Source organism: Oncorhynchus mykiss, chromosome 17, assembly GCF_057628025.1.
Source record: "Oncorhynchus mykiss isolate SJ-2025 chromosome 17, ASM5762802v1, whole genome shotgun sequence".
NCBI lineage: Eukaryota > Metazoa > Chordata > Actinopteri > Salmoniformes > Salmonidae > Oncorhynchus > Oncorhynchus mykiss.
The window spans coordinates 53807501-53833358 of record NC_143038.1 but is presented as its reverse complement, the minus strand read 5'-3'; the positions used below and the strand labels follow the sequence as shown (position 1 = coordinate 53833358).

The following is a 25858-nucleotide window of genomic DNA, read 5'->3' as shown; positions in this document are numbered from 1 at the left end:
GCTCTGAAGACACCAGTAGCCTAGATGATGAGAGCTGTACTCTTACAAGCAGGATCTGTATGACATGAAGCATCCGTGCAGTGGTGTGACAGCCTGTCATGCTCCTGTATTGTAATGTGTGGTGTGCACTACTCACAGGCCACGATGTTGATGTATCTGTTCTTGTGCTTGTTGTCTGGATGGTTGGAGTGCTCCGACGTGATCTTCATGTCCACCGTGCATCGTTGCACCTCCTGTGGGGGAGAGAGAGACACACCAAGGGTAACATTTTGGAACGAAGTGAAAAGAGAGATTTTGACAGTTCTAGAGGCATTTCTGGTAACATCTAAGCAATTTTTCGCTGTCAGATGCGGTCGACAAAGTGACAGACACAGGGCAGCTGTCTCCCTCCCTCTCTTCCTCTCTTCCTCTCTCTCTCTTCCTCGCTCTCTCTCTGAGCAGAAGTTGACACGCTCTCTCCAGGGTTGGGCTCAATTCAAATCAAAGGGCAGTCAATTCAGGAAGTGATAAATAGCTTCTACTTTTCAGTTTATTGAGAAGTCATTGAAAATAAATACCCTTTTTCTATTATTGAATTGTCGTTTCAGTTTACTTTCTTAATAGACGGCCTTCAATTCAATTTGAGCCCAACTCTGGCTCTCTCCCCTTAAGTGCTGTCACAGACTAAGCTAACCATCACGCAATCTTCCCAAATCTCCGCTGCTCTCACAACATCATTCCACTCCCAGTGGAACCATAAAGTATGCCATCCATTGAGAAGCTTCATGTATCACTTTTATCAACCGTCCTTTAAAGCCACGGCAGAAAACATGCCAAATATGCTTGCGTTCTTTGTGTGTCTCGATACAATCATGAAACCAGAGAACACATGCCCATTCTACTCTATCACTCTATAGTCTTATAGCAACCAGTACATAGTCAATGTTTTATGACAAACCCACAACAGTTATCTGGCCTTCTAACAACACGAATTATGACCGACCATGGTCTTCAGTCTGGTCAAATCAGCCCCTCGTTCATTTCCTCTAAGGATTTACAGATCAACAACCTTGTTATATATTTAATAGATGTCTCTCTCCATGATACAAACAGGAATACTCATTTATTCTGGGCACAGCAGAAGAATTCGGACCCCTCATACAAGTTGGAGATAGATAGATAGATAGATAGATAGATAGATAGATAGATAGATAGATAGATAGATATAAGGGAAGGGTGACTGTGGAGGTGGGGTGTACATGGGTAAGAACATGGTGCTGGGATCAAGTTGTGAGGGCTTGGGGACAGTGAAACTGGGTACATACTTACTGCAAAGTCACTGGCTGATGTGACCACCAGATGGCTTATACATGCACCACACACACCCCAGACACACACACATGCTTACACATGCTTACGCACGCACGCACGCACGCACACACACACACACACACACACACACACACACACACACACACACACACACACACACACACACACACACACACACACACACACACACACAAGTACACACACAAGTACACACACGGAATACGGACACAGCTGCCCACTGGCTCCAATTACAGTGTGTATGCCAAGGAGAGTAGTGGCAATACAGAATGAGATCCTAAAAATGAGCAGATCTCTAGCCAACACCAGGGAGAATTCAACCATGGTGGACATATGTGGACATTAGACTGACAAGAAGGTATTTATAAATCACCCCAGAACCCTGTCTGTCTATATGGTGGGAAAGGCATCAGGGTACAGAGAGTTATTAGTAAACAGTAAATCTATGAGACATGACGCAAATGGACATATTAGCCACCAAGATCGAAGTCATGTCATGTAACTAACATATCCTCCCTGTAACTCAATCTGTATGCAGCATGCATTCTAGCCTTCTTCTCCCCCCGCCCCAAAGATTCCCATTGCACAGTGCCCAGGGATCCAAGCCCAGCCAAACCCATTCCCCAGCCTCTCCCCCTGTCTTTACGCACCCTACCCAGGGAGACCCGTCGGGACAAAGCAACTTGTCAGGGCCCGAGGACGCTCCACCCAAAGGGGTTTCACTCCGCTGCCTTCCCCCTTTCTCCTGCCTCCTTTCTGGGGCAGAATAAAGAGATGTGGAGTGCAAGGAGCACTCCATTCACTCAGGAGAGGGGCCCCCCTTAAACCTTAAACCACTTCCAAATGTCACTCACACTGGCCTGGACAACAAGCGGGTGGTGGTGGGGGAGTGGCAGTGTTGCTAGCCCCATGGGGAAACTCATTAGCAGGGCCCAGTGTAGGACAGCTCCCCCATCCTTCTTCTGGGGAGAGGGTCACTAAGAAATACTGGGAGGTTTGCTAACGGCTGAGAAAGTAAGGGTGGGAGAAGGTGAAGGGAGGGAGAACGAGGGCAGCATAGTTAGTTTCTCAAACTACAGCGATAGAAATAGGAGAGGTATTTACAGCACATAAATCTGTTAGCATGTGATCAAAATCCCCCTCAAAATAAGTTGTAGGATCACTGACTGAGCCCTCAGATATATTTTACTCGGAATTAAACTTGAAAACCATGGCTGTCCTAAGGGCTATCAACCAGGCACAAAGCATTACTGATCTTACATCATCTGTGTGATCCACATACAACACAAGGTAAATATTGGTTTAGTAAGGCAGTGTAGTGGACATGTGACACAGGTTTCCAGCCTGATCTGCTCTCTCGCTCTCAGTCAGCCGGCCCAGTCAGGAGACACATGTCTAAATCAGCTAACAGACCTCTCGTACATCATCTGCTCCAAGACCATTAGCAGCACAATGGAAACCTTAAATGCCCCACACACACACACAAGCATGCACGCACACACGGACACACATGCTGCCCTCACTCACATGGCAAACCAAACACGACACAGGAACATGGAAAGTCAACCAGTGGTTAGAGCAAGGTCACCTGTCTAACTCAGACTCTAACCCACCGGGCTGGGATGCTATGCTAGCCAGTCTATCGTGGGGTTAAGAGTTAAGACTACTATATTACAGCAACAAAGGGAGCTGTTATTTACCTCAAAGTCCTCTGAGAAGCCATGCTGGTTGTTGGAATAGAGCTCTGAGATGTGTTTGATGAACTGCTTGACAGGGATGGCCTCCATGTCATCTGGAAGGGAGACCATAGAATTAGACACTTAGTCAAAAACACACAGACAAACAGTTTGAGTCATACAGACAAACAGTTTGAGTTCGGCACACACTTGTGTCCAGGGAAGACATGTAGCAGAGGAAGTGACGTATATGTCACATATGAAGATATCAACATGTTTAATGTACAGTACAATGTACAGTACAGTACAATGCATGTACAAAACATCTCTACACTATAACTCTACACTATCTCTAGGATCTCTAAAAACCTGTAATACCTGTTGAATATCTGTCTTAAAAAGACAGAGTGATGTAACACATGCAGGAAAGTAGCAGGAAGCTACAGGAGGAGAGCGGTGAGAGATCGCTCTTCCACTCTATCACAATCCCATGTTCAATATTTCACCAAGACAAAAAGCATGCGTTATTTATGTCCATCAGCTTATGTTTCACATAGGTGAAGAAGTTCACAGCTTTCATCTCAAGCAGAGTCATTAATGATTCACAGTTTCAATCTGGTCCTAGTTTTATCCACAGAAGGGGGTAAAGATAGCAAAAGGGAACAGAGTGTGATGGTGGAGAGTGATGAGAGGGACAGATCTCATCTTGGTGGATGTTCTGTCCTAACTGTGCCTGTGGGAACCACTCTAAACGCTCATTTAGTGAGACATACGGAGAGCTGGGCTGAACAAACGCTTCATCCACAGGGGAAATCACACACTCAAACACGTGTACGAATGCCTACTGTACGCACGTCACACACACTTACAAACGTACACTTACTCGCATGCACACCCGCACACACACACACACAAATCCACACACAATGAATGTTTCATAGAGCCAACTTATGGGAAAAGGCAGCTTGTACTTTTACATCTTTGCCCAAATGATAATGGTACTTCATAGAACATGCTGTTAACTACAGTGCCTGTTGAAAGCACCCAAATCCTTCTATTTACCCCTTCTTCTCATTAAATATTAATGCATACAAGGCAGAGAGGAATATTTATGCATAGTAATGCCTCTAATCATATGCTTATGGTAAACACAGCATATGGAGATACAAGGAGGAGGTTCAAATTGTCAAACAGCTTCATGAAAAATGTATTAGACAAAATTGGCTTTGAAAATGATTGTTGAAAATACACTGGAGTAATATACTGTGGTGTGTGGTATGTCTCTGGTAGTTAGGTGTGTGGGGTGTTTGTCTTGTGGTCGTTTTCATAAGGTTTCAAATCCCCAGAGAGAGAGGGGGGGGGGGGGGGGGGGGGTCAGTTGAGACAATTAGCTCTGTGAGAAGCAGGATTGTCATTATGGTCACATATGGCTCTCCCCTCACTGCTGCTCGTTCTCCTATAGGTCTCTACAGCCCCACTGGGCCTAAGAACTCTCTGCCTTAGATGCCCTATACACACTGAGTCATGGCAACACAGTATGATTCAGTCCACTGTTTTCACAGCTCTATCTGAGCGGAATCAACTAGTAATCTTTAGCTCCATTATTGCACAAATTAATCCATTTTAAAGGCCCAGTGCAGTCAAAAACGTAATTCACGTGATTTTAAATGTGTTTTTTGTACATTTCCACACCGAGATTTCGCCCACACCCCTAAGGAAACCTCTTTCTCAAAGCCACTTATCTGGATCAGGTTCTGCGCATGTATTATTTCATGCAAAAAAAAAATTGGGGCGTAGCTGCTGCTCACACTCCATTCACATTTCTCTCTTTACTCACCCTCTTCTGAACCATGATGATGTAGCCTATGTCTCTGCCTCATATTTCTGGACAGCTGAAATAAAAACCATGCGGCGATTTGAACTAACATTCAAGGCCATTATGAAGGCCACAACCTTCTCTGTCTGTTGTAACGGATATTGCAGTTGCACAAACAGGATGCAGTCCCTACACATTGCATTGGAGCAAAAACAATCAGCGTTTTGATGTAGGCTAATCGTTATAGTTGCTGCAATATCGTAGCCATTACACAGAGTTGCTGAAAAATAATACTACTACTTTGACTGACTGCCTGTCTGTCTGCCTTCTGCTCAGCCAATGTTTGCAACGATGATGAAAAAATAACATTAAATGGCTAATTAGACTGCGTCTGTGTCATGTTTGTGTCATGTTTGTGTTTGATATGCATGTAACTCCCCACTTGAGTTTTGCATTGGGGCAAAAAACAATTTGAGAGTTTATACAAACATGTTAATCATGTCTTTAGAGTACAACATGTAAATAGCTGCATGTAGCTATAAAAAGGACATTAAATCGTGTTTAACCTTAACAGCCTACTGAGGCTTGGAATGCAATAGTTGGAACACATCGACCGTGTCCTTTGTCTATAACATGAAGTGTGTAGGCTACATCAGACAAAGGCGTTCATCGTTGATGTAAGCGACAGGGGGAGCACTGAGCAGCAGCTACGTAAAAATAAATCTTCGTATTGTTTGCCATGGTAAATCGGGTGTCCAGAAAATCCGGAACCACAGCCTCTCCATTTAGTGTAAGAGCACCTAAAATGTAAGCCTGTTTTGGTGTTATGGAGTTTTGGCCTTCAATGGTGACATCACCATGCAGTAAACTAGTTAATAGACCCATAAGAAAAAGAGTTCCAAACCTCTCTGCCAATAACAGCTCATTTTCAGTTTTCCACTCGGACCACACCCAGACAGTCCTAGTACAATTCTTGCTCGTTTCTTTTTGACCAGTTTAATTGAAAACAATCACAGTAAGGTACTTAATTGTTAACCAGAAATGATTTGATATTCAGATAAAAATGGCTGCATTGGACCTTTAAGAAAAAGTATGCCTATTTCAGTCCTCCAAACCTATGATCAAGATAGATAACAACCTTCAAACAGCACTCCAATCAACATTAGGCTATTCTCGAAACATTGTCTTACATCATAGTCAATATGTAAATGATAATCAATGAGGGGCTATGCGTTCTATGGAAAATAATGAATGACGCGGAGGTCAGGAGTTGCATTATTGTCCTTGGAACGCATAGAGCCCCGAGTTGATTATCCCTTTATACCATGGGTATAATTTAACACAGCTAGAAATGTGTTCATTTTCCAGTATAAATGTGTTCAACATCCACTGAAGTAGCTAGCAAGTTTACTAGATACAGTAGTTGTCATGGCAACCAAACAGACTTGCTAGTTTAGCTAACCAAACTATTCATCCTAGCTTGTTATTATGAACATCTAATTCAACAATGCCAATAATGTTTTCAATTCGACTTTGGCTTTCAAAAGCAGCTCAAACATAAAAAATGTAAGAATGAACGATAGCCATTGAATTTTACGATGCAAATATACTGTGCGTTATGACTTGAAGGGCTCCAGAATACCCTTCAAGCAAATCAGAAAGAAGTATTCAACAATGCCATGGTATAAAGTCTCATAAGCCACAAACCTTTTGATATCTGGTTAGGAGATACAATCTGCTGAGGAGAATGTAGAGTACTGAAGTCAGTTCTCAAAGTTAACGGCCTTTTAAGGAGGAGGAGAGATGTCGAATGGGGCCCACTTTATAAGCCTTCCCTGTCCCTGTGCTGGGAAGTGCTGCGCCATTGGTTTAAATAGGCACATCAGACACAGCTCTCTGTGCCAAGGTCCATTGTGAAGGACACTCAGTCAGTCCAAATGGATTTGGCTGCTGGGGAAAATCTTGTATGTGAGGGGAGATGGTAGATATGGAAGATTGGGTCTTTGAGGGCCAATCTCCATGCCTTTAATGTTTGATCCACTGGCTCGAAAGAGTGAGAGAGAGATCCAGCCCTCCTCCACCCCCCCACCCCCCACCCCACCCCTTCCACCCTCCTTTAACATGGTGCATTTGGGCTGAACCAGTAAGCACAGAGCACAAAACCAATGCTGACAGGGAACTCTCATAAATCGTGTTAAACACTACAGTAACACTAGTGAGGGCAAACACCCACCTGTTCACACACATCACATGATTATGACGGAATAGTGTGTTCTAGCAAAACAACACCAGCTACGGGTATCTCTTGGAACACAACTGTTGTAAATACTGATCACACATATGCACCCCAACAATCTAACCACCTGAGGCCACTGGCACCTTCATCGCCAAGCAACAGCCCATTGAAACCATGGCTGAGTGAGTCCTGTCTCACAGAGTCAGGCTCTCCCTCTCAAGTGTTTTAACACTTGAACCGCATTCACAGATGATAACACTGGTGTTCAAACATCAACGTAGTCTGCTAATGCAATGGCTCAGACCTCGATCTCACGATCTCTTTTCTTCATGGAAAAATCAATGTGTGCATGGATTTTCCCATCTGAAAAGTGGTTAAAGTAAAATGTTCAATATTAAGTGTGAGAGACATCTCAGCTCTCCTCCCCTTTAGTAATTTAAACACTTTTCAAGATCATCTCTAGGAATAATTTAATGTCGATTTCGGTGTTGAAATGTATGCCTGTTTATCTATAATGCATGTCGGGGTCTGCTGCTGGTGGCAAAAATAACTTCCCTTTGGGGATCAATAATGTCTAATCAATAAAATGGAATGACAGGTTACTGTCCAGTACATGAAACTCAATGCACACACTTTAAATCAAGTACAGCTCCTTTAGAAAAACAACATCTTTGAATGAACTGTTTGTTTACTCTTCAACAGAGCACACAGAGGTGGATGGATAATGAAATAGTGGTCTCATGTGAGGAGAACGGTCATATGAAGTCTCATATGGTGTCTACTGTATGTGTGTGATGTATCTGTACAGATTGTACATGATTGGTGCCTATAGGATTCCAGTGGAAACAGAGAGGAGCAGACATATGGGACAAGACTATTCCCCTTGACCATGACTGTGAATTATTACATTGACCACAGACAGAAAGTGAACATTTGGAAAACTTCAGAGAAAAGGGGCCATTTTGCTGCAATCAACTGACCCATTCCTGACAAGGATTTTAACCTGCTTCTGGGGTACTATGGGGCCAAAGCGCTGCTCTGATTGGTGCTTACCTGGGATGGGGATGACAGGGATGCTGTCATTGGGCACCACTCTGGGAGAACTACTGTCCTCCACGTAGAAATGAGCCGTCTGAAAACACCTCCTGAGAGCGAGAGAGAGAGAGAGAGAGACAGTCAGTCAGTCAGTGGCACATTAGCCCTGAGAATAATGTATCAGCGCTGTCATCAGCAATGCCACAGGTGACAAACTCCTCCAAAGTAAACACAGATGGCACTGGAGACACGTGACAGGATCAAGGTGTACTTTGAACTCCTCCAGAGAAGGCAAACATTAGCATAAACACGCAGTCACCACCACACACTCTCACAGCTCACACACCGTCAGAGTTAAGAGTCACATAAACACTATGAGGATCAGAATCAATTTGTTTTCAGTTTGAGCTATGAAGCAGAGACATACTGTATGTCTGTGGCTAGCCAAATGATGGACTAAAGGAGCCTAACATTACTCCTTATAGTCCAAGGACCTTATAGGTTCTATTTAGAGGGCGAAGACCAAACAGCCAAATACTCCATCTAAAAGTACATTGATTCTCAAATGCAGTACAGTTCTAGAAACAAAAATACCTCTACTTTCATATCACATCAAACTCATTTCACAAATGCAAAATACATGCTTACTGTACACAGTTTTAACAGGTTTTAACACAGTTGCAACCAACAGTATTTTTCAGTGACAACACATTTGTGGTGTCTGTCTTCTGTTTACACACAGGTGTTCGGAGACACAGATAGCTAATTAGCACACGTATGGACTACCTGTGCTAATTAGCTTTCTGCATCTCCAAACACCTGTGTGTAAATGGAAGATGTGACACCACAAATGTGTCTTCCGTCTGTTTTCCGTAAACAGGCACTGTAACATGGACATATGGCCGTGTGGGAACCCTAACCCTGTAAAGGTGTGTATCAATTGTATATATTTGTATTATTTCTCGCTGATATCAAAGATATGGTCCTTATGCTTCCAAAATCGTACCGCAAGCGATGCATGCTAATGTTCAGACCAAGCATCGGGACTCTTAACAAAAGTCCCCCGTACAGAAGACGCCTTCGTCCAACAACTCTTATGGGCTAGTCTGTGGCCAAACAAAGATCCAAGAGGGCAAAGAACACATAGACACAGCTGCAAGCGCAGACTATGTAAAGCTCAATGGAGGTGTGTCTGAAAAGACAGCCAGCTCCAGACTAAGCACATACCTTTAGGGAAGTGTACCGCAATAAACATATTACACTGTACCCTTCATCAAAGAGCTCTCCTCCAAGAGAGATTAAAGCTACAATATGGAAACAATGTTAACAGTCAAAACCTGTTCCTCTATTTACAAATCTCAAAGTAAAAGAAAAACTATCATTGCTTATTTCTTTAACAATGACAGCACTCCAGACTAATACGCCTGTCATGAACTTCAAGCCTTAAAAATAGGATACAGGTGAGAAAAGGAAAGGAGATAAATCATCTCCGTTAGAGAGAGGCGGATATCTGAGCTTGAGCAAGAGGCTATCTACCAAATAGAGAGTAAAGTTACTGAGTGAGTGGAAATGTGTATATGTGAGTGTGTGGTCCTACTCCTACCTGTATTTTATGCAGAGTAGATTGCAGAAACTGGTCATCCTAGAGAGATGAGAGAAGAGCGGAGGAGAAGACAGACAGAACAGCCTTAGCAGGCAGCGTCTGCATGCTGCTACTGAACCAGACCAGCAGACGGAGAGAGGGAGGAGAAGAGTAGAGGTAGGAGAGCAAGAAGAGGGAGGACTCCCCTGTCCTCTCTGCATTAACAAGTCAGAGGAGCAGTGACCTGTCACTCACTCTGTCTTGTAACAGCTCCTGGATCATTCTCCAGTAATTATCCTGTGTTTAGAGTCAGGCTCAAGGTTGGTTGACCTGATCTCAGACCAGTAATTACTCACGGGTGGCTTACTGTCTACGGGCAGCCAATGTGGTCCGATGGGGGAGGGGTTACAGGGCAACATGGGGGTGAGCCCTGAGCCCGAGCTCTGCTACGCAATAGGATTAGAATTACCCAACACTCCCCTCTCACGCCTTCAACACCTGCTACTGCCCAGGAGACCTCGAGCTCAACCACCACCTGTTTTTCTGTCTCTCTCTCTCTGTGTGTGTGTGTGTGTGTGTGTGTGTGTGTGTGTGTGTGTGTGTGTGTGTGTGTGTCTGTGCATGTGTCTGTGCCATCTCTGTAACACCAGGAACTTTATCTCTGGCACACGCAGACAGACAGATACAAACACAGACACACAAACACAGACAGACAGACAGAGACACACACACACCCTGTCGTCTGTTTCACAGGACACACTAAGGCTAGGCGGGCTAAACTGAGTCTAAATTGTAGTTTAATCCAAACAGCCAGCCTAATCTTCCCTAGCCTGTTACTGCAGCCATGATCTCTGCAATTTTCTCTCCCCAGAGGCCCCCTACAGGCCTCAGGGGGTGCTGCACTTCCATTAGCCTCTGTGACAGAGAGCTATAAAAAATGTGGATAAAGGTTGCCCTCTAGGCACAGATCTATGAGCAGCTTACCCTCCTGAAATCCTATAGACTTTACAATTAGGGTGGAGACATCAAAATGACCTGAGATCAGTATCTAGGGGCAGCTTCCTCCTGCTCTGCTGGGTCTCAGTGAGGGGCTAATTATCTGGTCGTGGCTGCTGACCTTTAACGAGCCGGGGGTGGTGAGAACCAGAGAGGTCACAGCCCTCACTCAGAGGAAAACAGCTCTTTGAACCCAGGCTGGCATTAAACGCCTGTTTGAAGTGCTACGATGGATGCGCTTTGATGATAAAGGCCTGAGAGCTAAAATGCTCTCTTCAGCATCATAGGAAACATATACATCTTACAGTAAGAGATATTTGCAGGAAACTAGTGCTCATAACCTCAATGCTTTCTTGGTGATGCTGTTTGTGTGACAATATTTACAAATGGGTGAGTATCTATGTATGTAAATAAGCTAGTTGTTGAATGAATACAAATGTGCATGCCCTCCACTACTTTGGCAGATGCAAAACAACTCTGTGATATATCTCCGTGTCATTGTCTCCAAGTGGGTGCTTGGTGTGTGTGTATGTTCTCACCCCTAACCCCCCCATGCCTGAGTCCTGATTTGCGCAGGAGTGGAGCTAGGAAGTGAATCAGATGGCCAGTCATGCCCCTGGGCCTTAACCGATGAAGGGGCTGGGGCAAGGAGGGCAGGGGGCTACTATAGGGCACTGGGGCTGATGGGGATAGCAGGGACCATAGCCAGCTTACACACTGATACATGGAGAGACCACAGAGGTTAGTCAGGTGGGTGATTGAATTAGCACTGGAGTGTAGAAATCTCCCAACGTCTGTTGACCAGCACTGTGTGTAGCAGTGGAGGCTCCTCTGAGGAGGAAGGGGAGGACCATCCTCCTCAGGGAATTTCATAAAAATAAAAATAGTGAAACATTTAAAAAGTTATCCTTCTTAGATGAAGATATACTACATATAATCACGTCACCAAATAATTGATTAAAACACACTGTTTTGCAATGAAGGTCTAGAGTAGACTCAGCAGCACTCTGTAGGGTATCACAATGGTGTAGCCGGAGAACAGCTAGCTTCTCTCCTCCTCTGGGTACATTCACTTCAATACAAAACCTAGGAAGCTCATGGTTCTCAACCACTTCCATAGACTTACACAGTAATTATGACAACTTCCGGAGGACATCCTCCAACATATCAAAGCTCATGAGTCATGAACAGACATGCTACTATTATATCTTTATTTCAACAAGGAACACAGACTGAGACCGAGGTCTTTTTAAAGCTGGGCCCTGCGTATACATGTTTACACATACAGTTTAAGTACAATGATTAAGAAACTAAACATGACAAACAAAACGATCACAGATAACACAAAAAAATACATCAGCAGATTACATTTACACACAGGTTATTCTACCAACAGCACAAGAACTTGCATTACCCAAAACAGTTACAAGCAATACAAAATAAAAATCCTCCAATAAATATTTAAAATGGGCAAGGGGGACATGAGTCTCAAGTTTAGTCTGCAGGCTATTCCATAAGCAAGGAGCTTAACAGGAAAAGTCAGCCATACCCAACTCTGTGCAAATCGCATGGGCCCCAGGTGAAATCCATGCTTGAGACCTGGTTGTAGGAATTCTAATTCTAATATTGATGAGTGATTTATAAATAAGAAGGTCGTTTATTCAGAAGTGCTTTATAGACAAACACAAGAGCATGTAGTTCTCGTCTCATGGACAGCAAAGTCCAACCCACATATTGATATAAAACACAGTGGTGAGTTCTGTAGCTAGCACCTGTAATAAACCTAAGTGCGCAATGACAAGTAGCATCCAGCGATTTAAGTGTTGATGCCGTAGCATGCATGTAATATCCCCATAATCTATAACAGACATAAAAGTAGCTTGCACAATTTGTCTTCTATTTGTAGAGGACAAACATGTCCTGTTTCTATGGAGGAAGCCTAGCTTGATTTTTAGCCGTTTACAAAGTTCATCAATATGCATTTTAAAAGACAGTTCATCATCCAACCATATCCCTAAGTATTTATATGCAGAGACCTGATTAATTCGAGAACCATCTAAGCTTGTGAGTGCAAGTGTATTACAACCAACTTTTTGAACCTATTAAAAATCATAAAATGTGTTTTCTATGCATTTTAAACAAGTTTCAGCTGTATAAAAGACCCTTGTAATATCTTAAAATGCTTGGTCAGCCGTTGAAGCGATAGAGTACACGACAGTGTCATCAGCATATAAATGAATTTGACACTTTCATATCTCATCACCGATACTGTTTATGTAGAGAGTGAACAGTAATGGACCAAGTATAGAACCTTGTGTGACCCCTTTAACCAACTCCAATGGCTCCGACTGGAAGTCGTCGACTCTAACAGCCTGACTTCCTTTAGATAGTCATGAAACCAACGACAGACATCCAATCCCAGTCATATTGTCGACAGCTTACCCAAAAGTATCGCATGGTCATTCAAGGGGTTTAAGTAGGCTAAACTAGCTAGCTGCATTCGCTAGCTAAGTTAGTAAAAATAATATATACAGTACCTGTCAAAAGTTTGGACACATCTACTCATTCAAGGGTTTTTCTTTATTTGTACTATTTCCTACATTGTAGAATAATAGTGAAGACATCAAACTATGAAATAACACATGAAATCATGTAGTAACCCACATTTTTTAAACAAATATATGTTATATTTGAGATTCTTCAAAGTAGCCACCCTTTGCCTCGATGACAGATTTGCACACTATTGGCATTCTCTCAACTAGCTTCATGAGGTAGTCACCTGGAATGCTTTTCCAACAGTCTTGAAGGAGTTCCCATATATGCTGAGTACTTGTTGGCTGCTTTTCCTTCACTCTGCGGTCCAACTCATTCCAAATCATCTCAATTGGTTTGAGGTCTGGTGATTGTGGAGGCCAAGTCATCTGATGCAGCACTCCATCACTCTCCTTCTTGGTCAAATAGCCCTTACACAGCCTGGAGGTGGGTTTGGTCATTGTCCTGTTGAAAAATAAATGATAGTCCCACTAAGTGCAAACCAGATGGGATGGCGTATCGCTGCAGAATGCTGTGGTAGCCATGCTGGTTAAGTGTGCCTTGAATTCTAAAAAAATCACTGACAGTGTCACCAGCAAAGCACAACATAACTCCTCCTCCAAGTTTTACGGTTGGAATCACAAATGCGGGTTCATGTACTCTGCGTCTCACAAAGGCACGGCGGTTGGAACCATTCATTTCAAATTTGGACTCATCGTGACAGATTTCCTCCGGTCTAATGTCCATTTCTCGTGTTTCTTGGCCCAAGCAAGTCTCTTCTTCTTACTGGTGTCCTTTAGTAGTGGTTTCTTTGCAGCAATTCGACCATGAAGGCCTGATTCACGCAGTGTTCTCTGAACAGTTGATGTTGAGATGTGTCTGTTACTTGAACTCTGTGAAGCATTTATTTGGGCTCAAATCTGAGGTGCAGTTAATTGCCAATATCTGAGGCTGGTAACTCTAATAAACTTGTTCTCTGCAGCAGTGTTAACTCTGAGTCTTTCTTTCCTGTGGCAGTCCTCACGAGAGCCAGTTTCATCATATCGCTTGATGGTTTTTGCGACTGCACTTGAAGTGTTGAAATGTTCCGGATTGACTGACCTTCATGTCTGAAAGTAATGATGGACTGTCATTTCTCTTTTCTTATTTGAGCTGTTCTTGCCATAATATGGACTTTGTCTTCTACCAAATAGGGCTATCTTCTGTATACCAACCCTACCTTGTCGCAACACAACTGATTGACTCAAACACATTAAGAAGGAAAGAAATTCAAAAAATAAACTTTTAACAAGGCACACCTGTTAATTGAAATACATTCCAGTGACTACCTCATGAAGCTGGTTGAGAGAATGCCAAGAGTGTGCAAAGCTGTCATCAAGGCAAAGGGTGGCTACTTTGAAGATAATTTTTTTTATTTTTATTTGTTTAACACTTCTTTGGTTACTACATAATTCCATATGTGTTATTTCATAGTTTTGATATCTTCAATAGTATTCTACTATGTAGAAAGTAGTCAAAATAAAGAAAAACCCTGGAATGAGTAGATGTGTCCAAACTTTTGACAGGTACTATATATATTTTTTTAACTTTCACTTTCACTAACTTAGCTAGCGAATGCAGCTAGCTAGTTTAGCTTACTTCAACCCCCGGGTTCAAACAGAGAGGGATGCTATGTTAGCTAGCTGGCTATGGCTATCCAACACTGGAACTCTTCCAAGTCATGATAAGCTTTTGGTTTTATTAATGTATTGCTACAGGGGCCTGCCAGTGTAACTGCTAAACTGCTTGCTGTACACTGTACTGCATCACTGTAGCAGGTTTACTAATGCGTCAGTTCTAGTAGCTAGACTAAAATTTCCGTTAATATGGTGAAACCACTGTCGGCTGTGTGTAGCGGTTATGGTATGAACATTTGTCTTGGAAAGTTTTTTCCACCTGGTCACAGACAGCTGTTGTATTGTGCACTGAAGTCCACAAGCAAAGGGAAAAGGTAAGAGGATTAGAGAGTGTAGATGCGAGAAGGAATAATATATACAACGAGCAAAGTGATCATGCTGTTTATAAGTGGCTGCTAGTTCTGTGTTTGCATGTGATCAGGAGTGTATTCACTCTGCTGATTCTTAAACGGAAGCAAACAGAATGAAATGTGGATAAACATACCTGAATTTGTCCAATAGGAACTCTCGTTTGCAACTGTTGGACTAATGATTACAACCTACATGTGCAGGCAAGAGTGTGCAAGGCGGTATTAAATGTGTCATTCACTGTCTGTCACTTTGATTATACCTAATTTCTCTCGACCTGTTCACCTACATTGTAAACTTTCATTTGTATGCTAGATTGTAGCAACCTCATAATGGGTACAGGGAAAATTTGAGTATCATGTAATAGCCTGAACGTATCGATATTACATTGAGCTGGGTGAATGGAATATGAATGACAGTCATCCAATACGCTGTAATAGAAATAAGCCCATGCTCATAAAAAATATCTTCCTCCCTCATCTTAAACGGCACCGACCGCCATTGGTGTGTAGCCTATACCTGGCTGTTTTTGTGTATGTTGCTCTATGTTCACCATTCTTTAGGGCTGTGATGGTCATGGAGTTTTGGATGACTGGTCATACTGTAATTATTGGTCAGCCAAATGACTGCAGCCACCGTTATGGTCACTTGAATAGCAAATGTTATTTATTTATAGTTTTTAAAAATGAAATTTTCTCCTCTCTTCCACTTCTGTCTGCATGTGCTGCAGCTGCAGAGGGGGGTGTTGCCTAGGCAACCAAATACTTGTTTGCTGCAACACAAAGTTTCATCACTTTGTAAAGAGTCCATGTTACCGGGGAAACTGACTCAACCCAGGAATGCCCGGCCTTCCCATGTTAAGTCAATTTTATTTATATTTTCTTCATGAGGGCCTTCCTCCATTATCATCGGTTACACGATTATACGGTAATCGTGCCAGCCCTACCCTTCTTCAAACTATACCAACAGGATTTGGGGAAAAATGTGATGTCTCAGTGTGTCTCAGTGTGTTATGGTACCCACCTCCAGTAGACGAGCACAGCCAGCAGCAGGATGAGGCAGACGAAGGTGAGGGCAGAGACCACCACCAGGGGGATGATCCACTCCACCCTCCCCACCCCTGGGGGACCCTGCTGGGTCAGGTTGGACATGCTAGTCCTCTCTGTAGGAGGGGAGAGGACATACAATCAGTCAGAATCACAGCAACATTTACTGGACATATTGGGGATGCTGATCCGGAACAGGAGAGGTGGGGAATGAGGACAAAGACACATTTAGCCAGGTTTAACTGAGCTTCACAAAGGTAAAAAATTAACCACAAAATAATAATAAACAATGATGTGATCAAATTCGCTAGCCATATTCTCAACTGAAGACACATGTTACAGGTTCATTTACCTTAGTAAAATGCTGGATACGTGATCAGGCAGAATGGTTGCCATGAAACTATACTATAATAACCCAAAAAATGTGCTGGAGAATGTTCGGCAGTGCTTACCAGAGAAACAGCAGCCTCTCTTCATACCAAATGCTACCAGTGACAATATATTCCTGTGCTATCAAAGACAAGTATTCTAAAGTTAGATTTTGGTAGGTAGTGTGGCTATCAACATCATCATCAGCCCCTTAACCTACTATATCTAGACTGGTGCTTTACACAGACAGGAACAATCCAATCCTGGATCATATTTAATAGGCACACACACACAGGAGAAAACATGGTCAACAACAACCAAAAACAACAAAGATTAATTGATATTGGAGACTATTAGAGCATCAATAATCAAATCATAATCTGTTTATTTATGAAGACAACCCTGGTGCTACATAGCTGGCTTATCTTGCTACCCAGATAAGGGCTCCACTTAGATCCCAAACATCCTGAGCCAGCCCCCTCCATGCTAACCCCCCACCCTACCTACCCAGGGCTGGTTTTCCTGCTGTGCTGTTCCCGGACCCCATGGCTTTATTCTGCAGCAGGAGCCCGGGTGGTAGCGGCAGTGGCACAGTGGGGGTAGCCCTGGAGGCCGAAACAGCAGTCCCCTGCACTACAGCACAGCCAGCCGCTACCACAGACGCTCTCTCTCTCCCTACCATCCACACACACCATACTGGCAGGGGAACCATTGTGTGCTGCTCCACTCTGCTCTGTTCTGCTCTCTCCTGTCTGCCTCTCACTCTAAGACGAGTCGTCCTGAAACACAACGCCAGCGGAAGTGCACACGGACGAACAGGGGCAAACACACAAACGCGATAATGCACACACAGCCAGTAACAAACCTGCATCGAAGGATACACACACGTGTCACCAAACACACATGCAGCCAAACACACACTCACACAGACTCACACACCAATGCACACAAGGCCTACATGACTCTAGTGCCAGGCAGGGAGTTATAAATGGAGCAGAGGTTTTTCCCCTGCAGCGGTGTCTCTGCTCCGAGCTCATCTTGCTGGGTCTGAAAGTAGGCCAGCACTCAGCCTAAAGACAACACCAAGGAGGGAGAGAGAGAAGGAAGGAGTAAGAGAAAGAATGGGAAACAACAAGGATGGAGAGAAGGGAAGTGAGAAAGACAATGTGAGAGAGAAATAAATAGAGAGCGATCGAAAGAGGTGGAGGGAAAAACAGAGGTGCAAAGGGAAATATAGGAAAGGAGAGAAAGTGGGAAAGATGAGGGAGGAGGGTAAGGGGAGTGGAAGAGATAATGAAGGAGAGAGAGGTGGAAGAGAAAACAAGGAAGGGAAGAGGGGAAGGTCCTATCCCCCAGAAATGTCTATCAAACACATGTTTAATTTGAGTCCTTGTCTTTGGGAGTCACTCATATTTATTCATCAAATTGTAAACCAAGTAGGTAACAGAAATAGCTATAATGTCACTGGTTTTCCATAAAATGTAAATTACAGAATAACCCAGCAGACCTGATCAATATTGTACACGGCATACTGTTGTTAAGGCTGTCTGCAATGCAGTGGCAGTTTAGAAGCCTACTTCCAGCAGTGTATCTCAGCATTAGCCACAGTCTTTCAGTATGTAGAGAGCTTTCCTGGGCAGATCACTTTACTCCACTCAACACAAGTTTTGGGGAAGCTACTCTGAAAATATAGTTTGCCAAGCTACCAATTACTTCATACTGGAAGAAGTTAAGCTACACTAAAGCTACATTTAAGAAAAACATATTTTACATAACTAAAGTTACTTTAAAAAAGTAGTTCACAACATCCAAACTACTTTGTGAAAAATTATAATTTCTAAATCTAGCCTGGGCAGCAGTTAGTGGGCGCTGTAGATCCATAGCGCCCACTAGCGGCTGCTCAGGCTAAACTAAATCTGACATGTCATGAGCTATGTTTCCATTCAAATTGGTGACAGATTTTCATGCAAATATTCAAAAATCTGCATAAAAACAAAATGTGCATATTCCCATCAGAGTTGTGATTCCATCAAATTGACTTGTTGCAGATAAAATGATGTGCGTGATGACATAGTGCACATAAATATATTTTTTGCGGTTATATTCCCATGTACCGAATAAAAAATCCAAGTTAAATGGGCTTCCATCGCATTTTCAACTCTATTGATGGATTTCTCAAAACAAATGTGTGTTATATAGCAACTGTACCCACTCTGGTCTTGGCACGTGTGCTATAGCCAACAGCTGGCAGATACAGTGAGGGTATAGCCTACATGATGAGATTATTATGGACAAAAGAGCGAGATTATTTTTATTTGTCAAACGGTAGCCAAGTATTTTTGTATTTTGTATTTATTTTGGATCCCCAGCAGCCACTCTTCCTGGGGTCCAGCAAAATGAAGGCAGTTTATACAATTTTAAAACATTACAATACATTCACAGATTTCACAACACACTGTGTGCCCTCAGGCCCCTACTCCACCACTACCACATATCTACAGTACTAAATCCATATGTATGTATAGTGTGTGTGTGTGTGTGTGTGTGTGTGTGTGTGTGTGTGTGTGTGTGTGTGTCTGTGCATGTGTCTGTGCATGCGTCTGTGCCAGTGTTTGTGTTGCTTCACAGACCCCGCTGTTCCATAAGGCGTTTTTTTAATCTGTTTTTTAAATCTAATTTTACTGCTTGCGTCAGTTACTTGATGTGGAATAGTTCCATGTAGTCACGGCTCTATGTAGCGCTGTGTGCCTCCCATAGTCTGGTTTGGACTTGGGGACTGTGAAGAGACCTCTTGTGGCATGTCTTGTGGGGTATGCATGGGTGTCTGAGGTGTGTGCCTGTAGTTTAGACAGACAGCTCGGTGCATTCATGTCAATACTTCTCAAAAATAAAAGTAGTGATAAAGTCAATCTCTCCTCCACTTTCAGCCAGGAGAGATTGACATGCATATTATTAATATTATCTCTCTGTGTACATCCAAGGACCAGCTGTGCTGCCCTGTTTTGAGCCAATTGAAAATTTCCTAAGTCTTTTTTTGTGGCACCTGACCACAGGACTGAACAGTAGTCAAGGTGCGACAAAACTAGGGCCTGTAGGACCTGCCTTGTTGATAGTGTTGTTAAGAAGGCAGACCATCGCTTTATAATAGACAGACTTCTCCCCATCTTAGCTACTACTGCATCAATATGGTTTGACCATGACAGTTTACAATCTAGTGTTACTCCAAGCAGTTTAATCATCTCAACTTGCTCAATTTCCACATTATTTATTACAAGATTTAGTTGAGGTTTAGGGTTCAATGAGTGTCCAAATACAATGCTTTTAGTTTTAGAAATATTTAGGGCTAACTTATTGATCATGTCACCAGAATAAGACCCTCGATATTTACTGAATGTAGCATCAAGCTCATCACCTTGCACTTTCAGCACCCTGTGAAATTCATAACCTATTGAATCTGTAGACTATTAAACTGCATTCTTTCCCGACGAGTCGTAGTAGGAGGACAACACAACATGTCATCGTGTGACTCCAAGTTAACTTCCATATGATGGTTATTATATCAACATATGCTCATAAAAGTGATTCCACCGACATTTCTCTGGTAATTAATTGCACCGACGCAAAAAGATCCTAGTGAATTTTGTTGAGTCAAGATTTGGAAAGTTTATCGACAAATATGAGTTTCCATCAGACCTGTCATTACATTTTGCATCCGACACGTACTCGCATAAAAAGGTTGGATGGAAACCTGGTTACGGACTTCAAATTGCAAGAACAGATCACACTGGAGTCAGATGTTAACAGAATGTGTCATTTTACCTATTAAACGCAAAAACGATGTTTCAAGTGAGAATTAGGCACGTCCATATTTTATTTTATGCAAAAAAAAGTAGTGTGTATTTCCGGAAGTTAGCTACACCGCTACAATACCAAGATTTTCATTTAGTTCAACTACTACCAAGCTTCTGCTCAATGTATTTTAATTAGCAACCTAACACTGCTCAACATCTACATTATGTCATTCAGTACAAGCACAAGAGGGTTTGTAGGTATTAGTGTGCATGTAAGTGGGTATGTGTGGGTATGAAAAAACATTACAACTGAACCATGGTAAAATATGTCTAATACAAGGCTGTCATATTCCTTTCCACTTTATAGTCTTATTATAAGGCGGCAGGAAGCCTAGTGATTAAGAGTTTTGGGCCAGTAACCAAAAGGTCGCTGGTTTGAATTCCAGAGCCCTTGAGCAAGGCACGTAACCCTAATTGCTCCTGTAAGTCGCTCTGGATAACTGCTAAATAATTTGAATGTAATACGAGGAATCACATACTGAAGAAAGGAAAAAGATCACAAGTTGAGACAGGGAGTACAATTTGGTCCAGCTCTGATGCCCTTTCATAATTTTTCTCAGAATGTACTGAAGAAAGGGCTCCCGAGTGGCGCAGTGATCTAAGGCACTGCATCTCAGAACAAGAGGCGTCACTGCAGTCCCTGATTCGAATCCAAGCTGCATCACATCCGGCCGTGATTGGGAGTCCCATAGGGTGGCGCAGGGTGGCGCACGACCCAGCGTTGTCTGGGTTTGGCCAGGGTAGGCAGTTGCAAATAAGAATTTGACTTGCCTAGTTAAATAAAGGTTACATCAAAAAAGAGAAGCCACTATAATGCCTGTGCTCACCTGTGTGTATGGAGAATGGCCAGTGGCTTTTGTCCCTTCCTGTGCTGGGCCGGAGGGTGGGGGAGGGGCTGTCTGGGGCTGTGAACTCTGCCGTGTCATTCCCTAGCTCCAAGGTAGGGGTCACCACTGTGTCTGTCTCCACCATACTCTGTGTGTGTGTCACCAGCTGGTCCTCCTCAGCACTAGAGGGCGTAGTGCTGCTGGTGTTAGTTTCAGTCTCACTCTCCCCTCCTTCTCTTCCTTTCTCTTTGGCAGTCGAGGCTGGTGCGGCCGTGGGCGGCTCTTTCACTACCGTGCTCTCCGTCTGCTTCTCTACCTTGTCTGCCATCACTTTCTTCTCTTTCGTTTCCTTCTCTTTCTCCTCCTCGTCTTCCTCCTTATCCTCCTCTCCTTCTTTCTCTCCCTCCTCTCCCTCACCTTTGGCACCTTTCTCCCCGTCCTCGGAGCCCTCTCCATTGTCTTTGGCTGCGTCTGTGCTCTGGGAGGCCGCTGGTTCGCTGGTGGGCTGACGAGGGGTGGGAGCGGTGGGATTCTGGCTGGAGGATGGTGCTCTGGTTGGCCACACAGAGCTGGGGAAGGAGGAGATGACCCCACCACTGAACCCTAGCCCTGCCAGTAGGGTACTAGTCACCACGGACGCCACCGTCGCTTGGCTACCACTGGAGGAGGGGCTGATGCCTGTCGCCATTGACACAAAGGAGAAGGGGAGGCCGGAGGAGGTCCAGGTGGAGGAGCCGGAGCTGATTGGAGCCATGTCTGCCGAGGAGGCTGGGGAAACAGTGGGCTGGAAAGAGAAAATAGGGAGAGGAAGAGGTGAAAAAAAGGTGAGTGGGAAGGAGACTGAGGGAAAAGAGACAAGTGATTGAAAAATGTAATGACATAATAGCCATGTAACATAAATATGTGGAACTGTTTCATCAATTGAAAATAAAAAGCAATCAAGTACATCATCTGTTATCTGCACATTACTGACATAGGACATTTAATTTATATCTGTGGTCTGTAGTTAAAATGAATGTCTTTGGAGTTGACAGTATCGGAGTGACAGAGCATGCTCTCCAGCACAGAGGTTAAATAATGAGACAGTGCTGCTCTCTGTTGGAGAGAGGTAGTACTACAGAGGGTTCGCGCAGCACTCACCATCCCAGTCTTCACTATCCTCGTCCCTTCAAATATCCTGGTTGTGTTAGCTGAAAGGAGAACATAACATGAAATTTGTTAACCAATGATAACTCAAAATATATGTTACTGTATAGACAGTGTAATACCGCTATTGATTCTAGCTTTGCAACAAATCGGCATAGGCATTTAGACAGACAGAGATATCGTGATGAGGAGGGGAAAGAGTAGAGGCAACTCTGCATCACTAAACAAGACAATAAGGGAACAAAACAAGAGACAAAGAGATAAGAGATAAATATAGACTGTGATGAAATGTGAGGGAAATATTTACAGTTTATTTTTAGAAAAGTGAAAAGGAAAAATGAAGGACAGAGGATGATGAGGAGGATGATAATGAGGAAGTCACCTCTGAAGAGCATGCTCTGGCTGAAGTCACTGCGCATGTCATTCATACACACAGCCTGCACCCGGAACAGATACAGCACGTCTGGAGACACCGGAGTGATGACAGCTTCCTGTAACACACAAACACCCCCCCCCACGCAGCCATCGCAAGGCAGGGTGGCCCACAAGCTTTGAGATACAATATGAACACGCCATTAAATGAACAATTATCTCATGTCGTTTTTTGCAGTAACTTTAAAGAATATTTATCTCAAAAGTGTGATTCTTAAAAGACGTGTTCGGAAATTTGGTCAACTCCATCAGATTTGTCTAAAATCCTAAATTAATCAGAAATATGCAGAATCAGCTATACCATAAGGACCCCTTATTCATGTCCTCAATACATGTAGACCACTCATGGTCTGTAAAATTCTCTACTTTTGATAGATTTAAACAAACAATATTGGAATCACCATGGTCACAACCATAAACTGTTAACTCCATCTGCTTCATAGAATATGCATTTTTGTTGAAATGTTACATATAATTAGGTTAAGAGTCATAAAGCAACTGAGGAAAAACACAATTGCTACTGTGTATACCACTTGAATGTAAAAGAAAACTGCACTCCATCAGATTTTTTCTTACATCAACTCTTACATCAACTCATCAACTATAAGATCTGATAGAATCATTATTTTTAAATGGGGATTCAATTGAATAATTTTCCATATTTTATTCATTCTTTTTTGAGGAAAATATATGTCTGTTTGAGTTGTCAACTGTTTGAGGAATAAGAGAAACTCCCAAATACAGGTGTGCCAAGCTTGTAGCGTCATACCCGAGAAGAATCAAGGCTGTAAACACTGCCAAAGGTGCTTCAACAAAGTCCTGAGTAAAGGGTCTGAATACTTATGTAAATGTAATATTTCGGTTTTGTATTTTTTCTAAATTAGAAAAAAATTCAAAAACCTGTTTTTACTTTGTAATTATAGGGTATTGTGTGTACATAAGGAAAAAACAATTTCCTCAATTTTAGAATAAGGTCGTAACGTAACAATATGTGGAAAATGTAAAGGAGTCTGAATACTTTCCGAATGCACTGTATTAAAAATGTTGCTAATATTAAGACAAATATTAGCGGGAAAAAGTTGTGATTGTTGTGAGCTCTAAAATAGCAAAATGTATCAAATTGCATGAGATTAGCTACAAAAAAAATTCTCTGCCCCATGGCAAAATAAAAAAAATGATTGGGTTGGGGGTGGACCTTTGCTCAATTCATGTGAGGGGGAGGGGGCGCCGTGAAACTGCGCTATGCCACTGGCGCACACACGCATTAAAATATAAATTCTGTCGGGGCAGGGGTGCATGGCTCCTGCTGCACACTGAGTGGTTGATCCAGCAGAACAAAAGGAGGATGTGTTTGACACAGCAAATTTCCGTGCTCACACACGCAGAGAGACCATCCATGCTCACACTTACATAGCGAACGTCCGTGCTCACACACACACACACACACACACACAGGGAGACCATCCATGCTCACACACACATAGTGATTGTCCGTGTGATCCATGCTCACACACAAATAGCGAACGGCCGTGCTCACACACACAGAAGGTGGAATCGTCTACAGAACACTTCCCATAAACCCATCCAGCTAGCAGAGACACCATTGTCTGCTATAGAGAAGGAGTGTGTGTACACCTACTGTACACTTAGGTCGGGTGGCGAGAGCAAACAGTAATAAACATGCACACACACACATACTTAGATGAGTTCTGGGTACCTTCCTGGAGAGGTCACACTCCTTAGTCTAGAATACTACACAACACAGCCTGCCCCTTGACTCCAACACAGCACAGAGGGCAGTGGTCAAAGAATGAAGGTTAGAGCAGGATGGGAGAAATAAATGTTCCATCTTCCTCTCTCCCTCTGTCTCCCTCTCCTTTCCTGCTTTCTGTAGACAACAAACAATGGGTTTACCACAGTCTTGAGTGGTACGATTGTAGCAAAACTGTAGCAACAATGTATAACCTATTTTTAATTAGGATTTAATGTAAATCACCCTGGGCTGAATATGGGCGGTAGAGACAGGCCTGCGTTAGCCAATACCTCACCTCTCTCTCCCTTCCTATTTTCTCTTTATGGTGGACGCATTCCAGATAACACGCATTAATTATCCCCACGGCGGGGAGATGGAGGTCCAATCCACCACTAAATGCACGAGGAATGGCTATTATCATAAGTCACATTCTCCGGTGTCCGATCGCCAGGGAGGGCTCGCCGCACAACTACATTTTACATTAAGTAAATGCGTTTGTTCTCCCCTCACCACCACCATCTCCTCCATGATTTATGCAAGTTCCGCACAGTTTAATTCAGTTAAGGATGTGTCTGCCCTGTTCCCGGCGGTTATTACAAATGGAGAGGGCTGTAAAGACCGATGGCAGGCAGGGCTGGAGTGGTTTAGTGGGCCTTTCCATGGATTCTGACGACAGGTTTCATAAAGCCTGGATGTGCCATGCGCTCCCTAATGTGACCCGCATAGTGGAGGTGCCCAGGGAGAAGACAGAGAATTAAAATGGAAATGACAATCTGAAAGAAAAGGAGGAGAGATGGAGGGGGAGAGGGAGAGAACAATAGAGAGAATGAGTGGGAGGGGAATGATGGAGAAAGAAAGAGAGAGAGAGAGAGAGAGAGAGAGAGAGAGAGAGAGAGAGAATGAAACGGAAATAGATGGGGCTTGAGAGAAATAGTAAAAAGACTGAGAGAACAGGAAGGAGTGATGAGAGGAGGAAGAATGGCTGAGACGAGAGCGGCTGTGGTACATGAGGAGATGATATTCCGTTAATAACGGGCAGCCCTCAAAGAAAATAACCGCCAAGTCTCTCCTCTGTTCTCTCTTCCGCTGTCCCTTGTTCTCCCTCCCTCTATCAGCAGGCAGGAATCCCTCCCTCCTGCTCCTCCTCATTAAATCCCAGCCCCCATTGGAACACAATGGCAGGATATTAAAAGAGCTGTGGGTGTTTA

At 43.3% G+C, this 25858-nt stretch overlaps 1 protein-coding gene across 4 annotated transcripts in view; it reads right to left on the bottom strand.

The window, feature by feature from the left end:
• LOC110494487 (receptor-type tyrosine-protein phosphatase gamma) overlaps positions 1-25858 on the bottom strand; it is a 316560-nt gene that overhangs the window by 17028 nt on the left and 273674 nt on the right. For 3 of the 4 annotated variants that reach the window (XR_016488024.1, XM_036950544.2, XM_090205954.1), the window contains 7 exons: positions 22848-22956; positions 22460-22509; positions 21320-22103; positions 16250-16388; positions 8111-8202; positions 3030-3121; positions 137-233 (listed from right to left, as the gene is read on the bottom strand). Coding sequence is in view for 3 of the 4 variants with exons in the window: in XM_036950544.2 (XP_036806439.1) it covers positions 137-233; positions 3030-3121; positions 8111-8202; positions 16250-16388; positions 21320-22103; positions 22460-22509; positions 22848-22956 (1363 nt within the window). In the remaining variant the exon portion in view is untranslated. Of the gene's footprint in view, positions 1-136; positions 234-3029; positions 3122-8110; positions 8203-9695; positions 9735-16249; positions 16389-21319; positions 22104-22459; positions 22510-22847; positions 22957-25858 lie in introns of all 4 variants that reach the window. The other variant, XM_036950543.2, reaches the window with a different exon arrangement.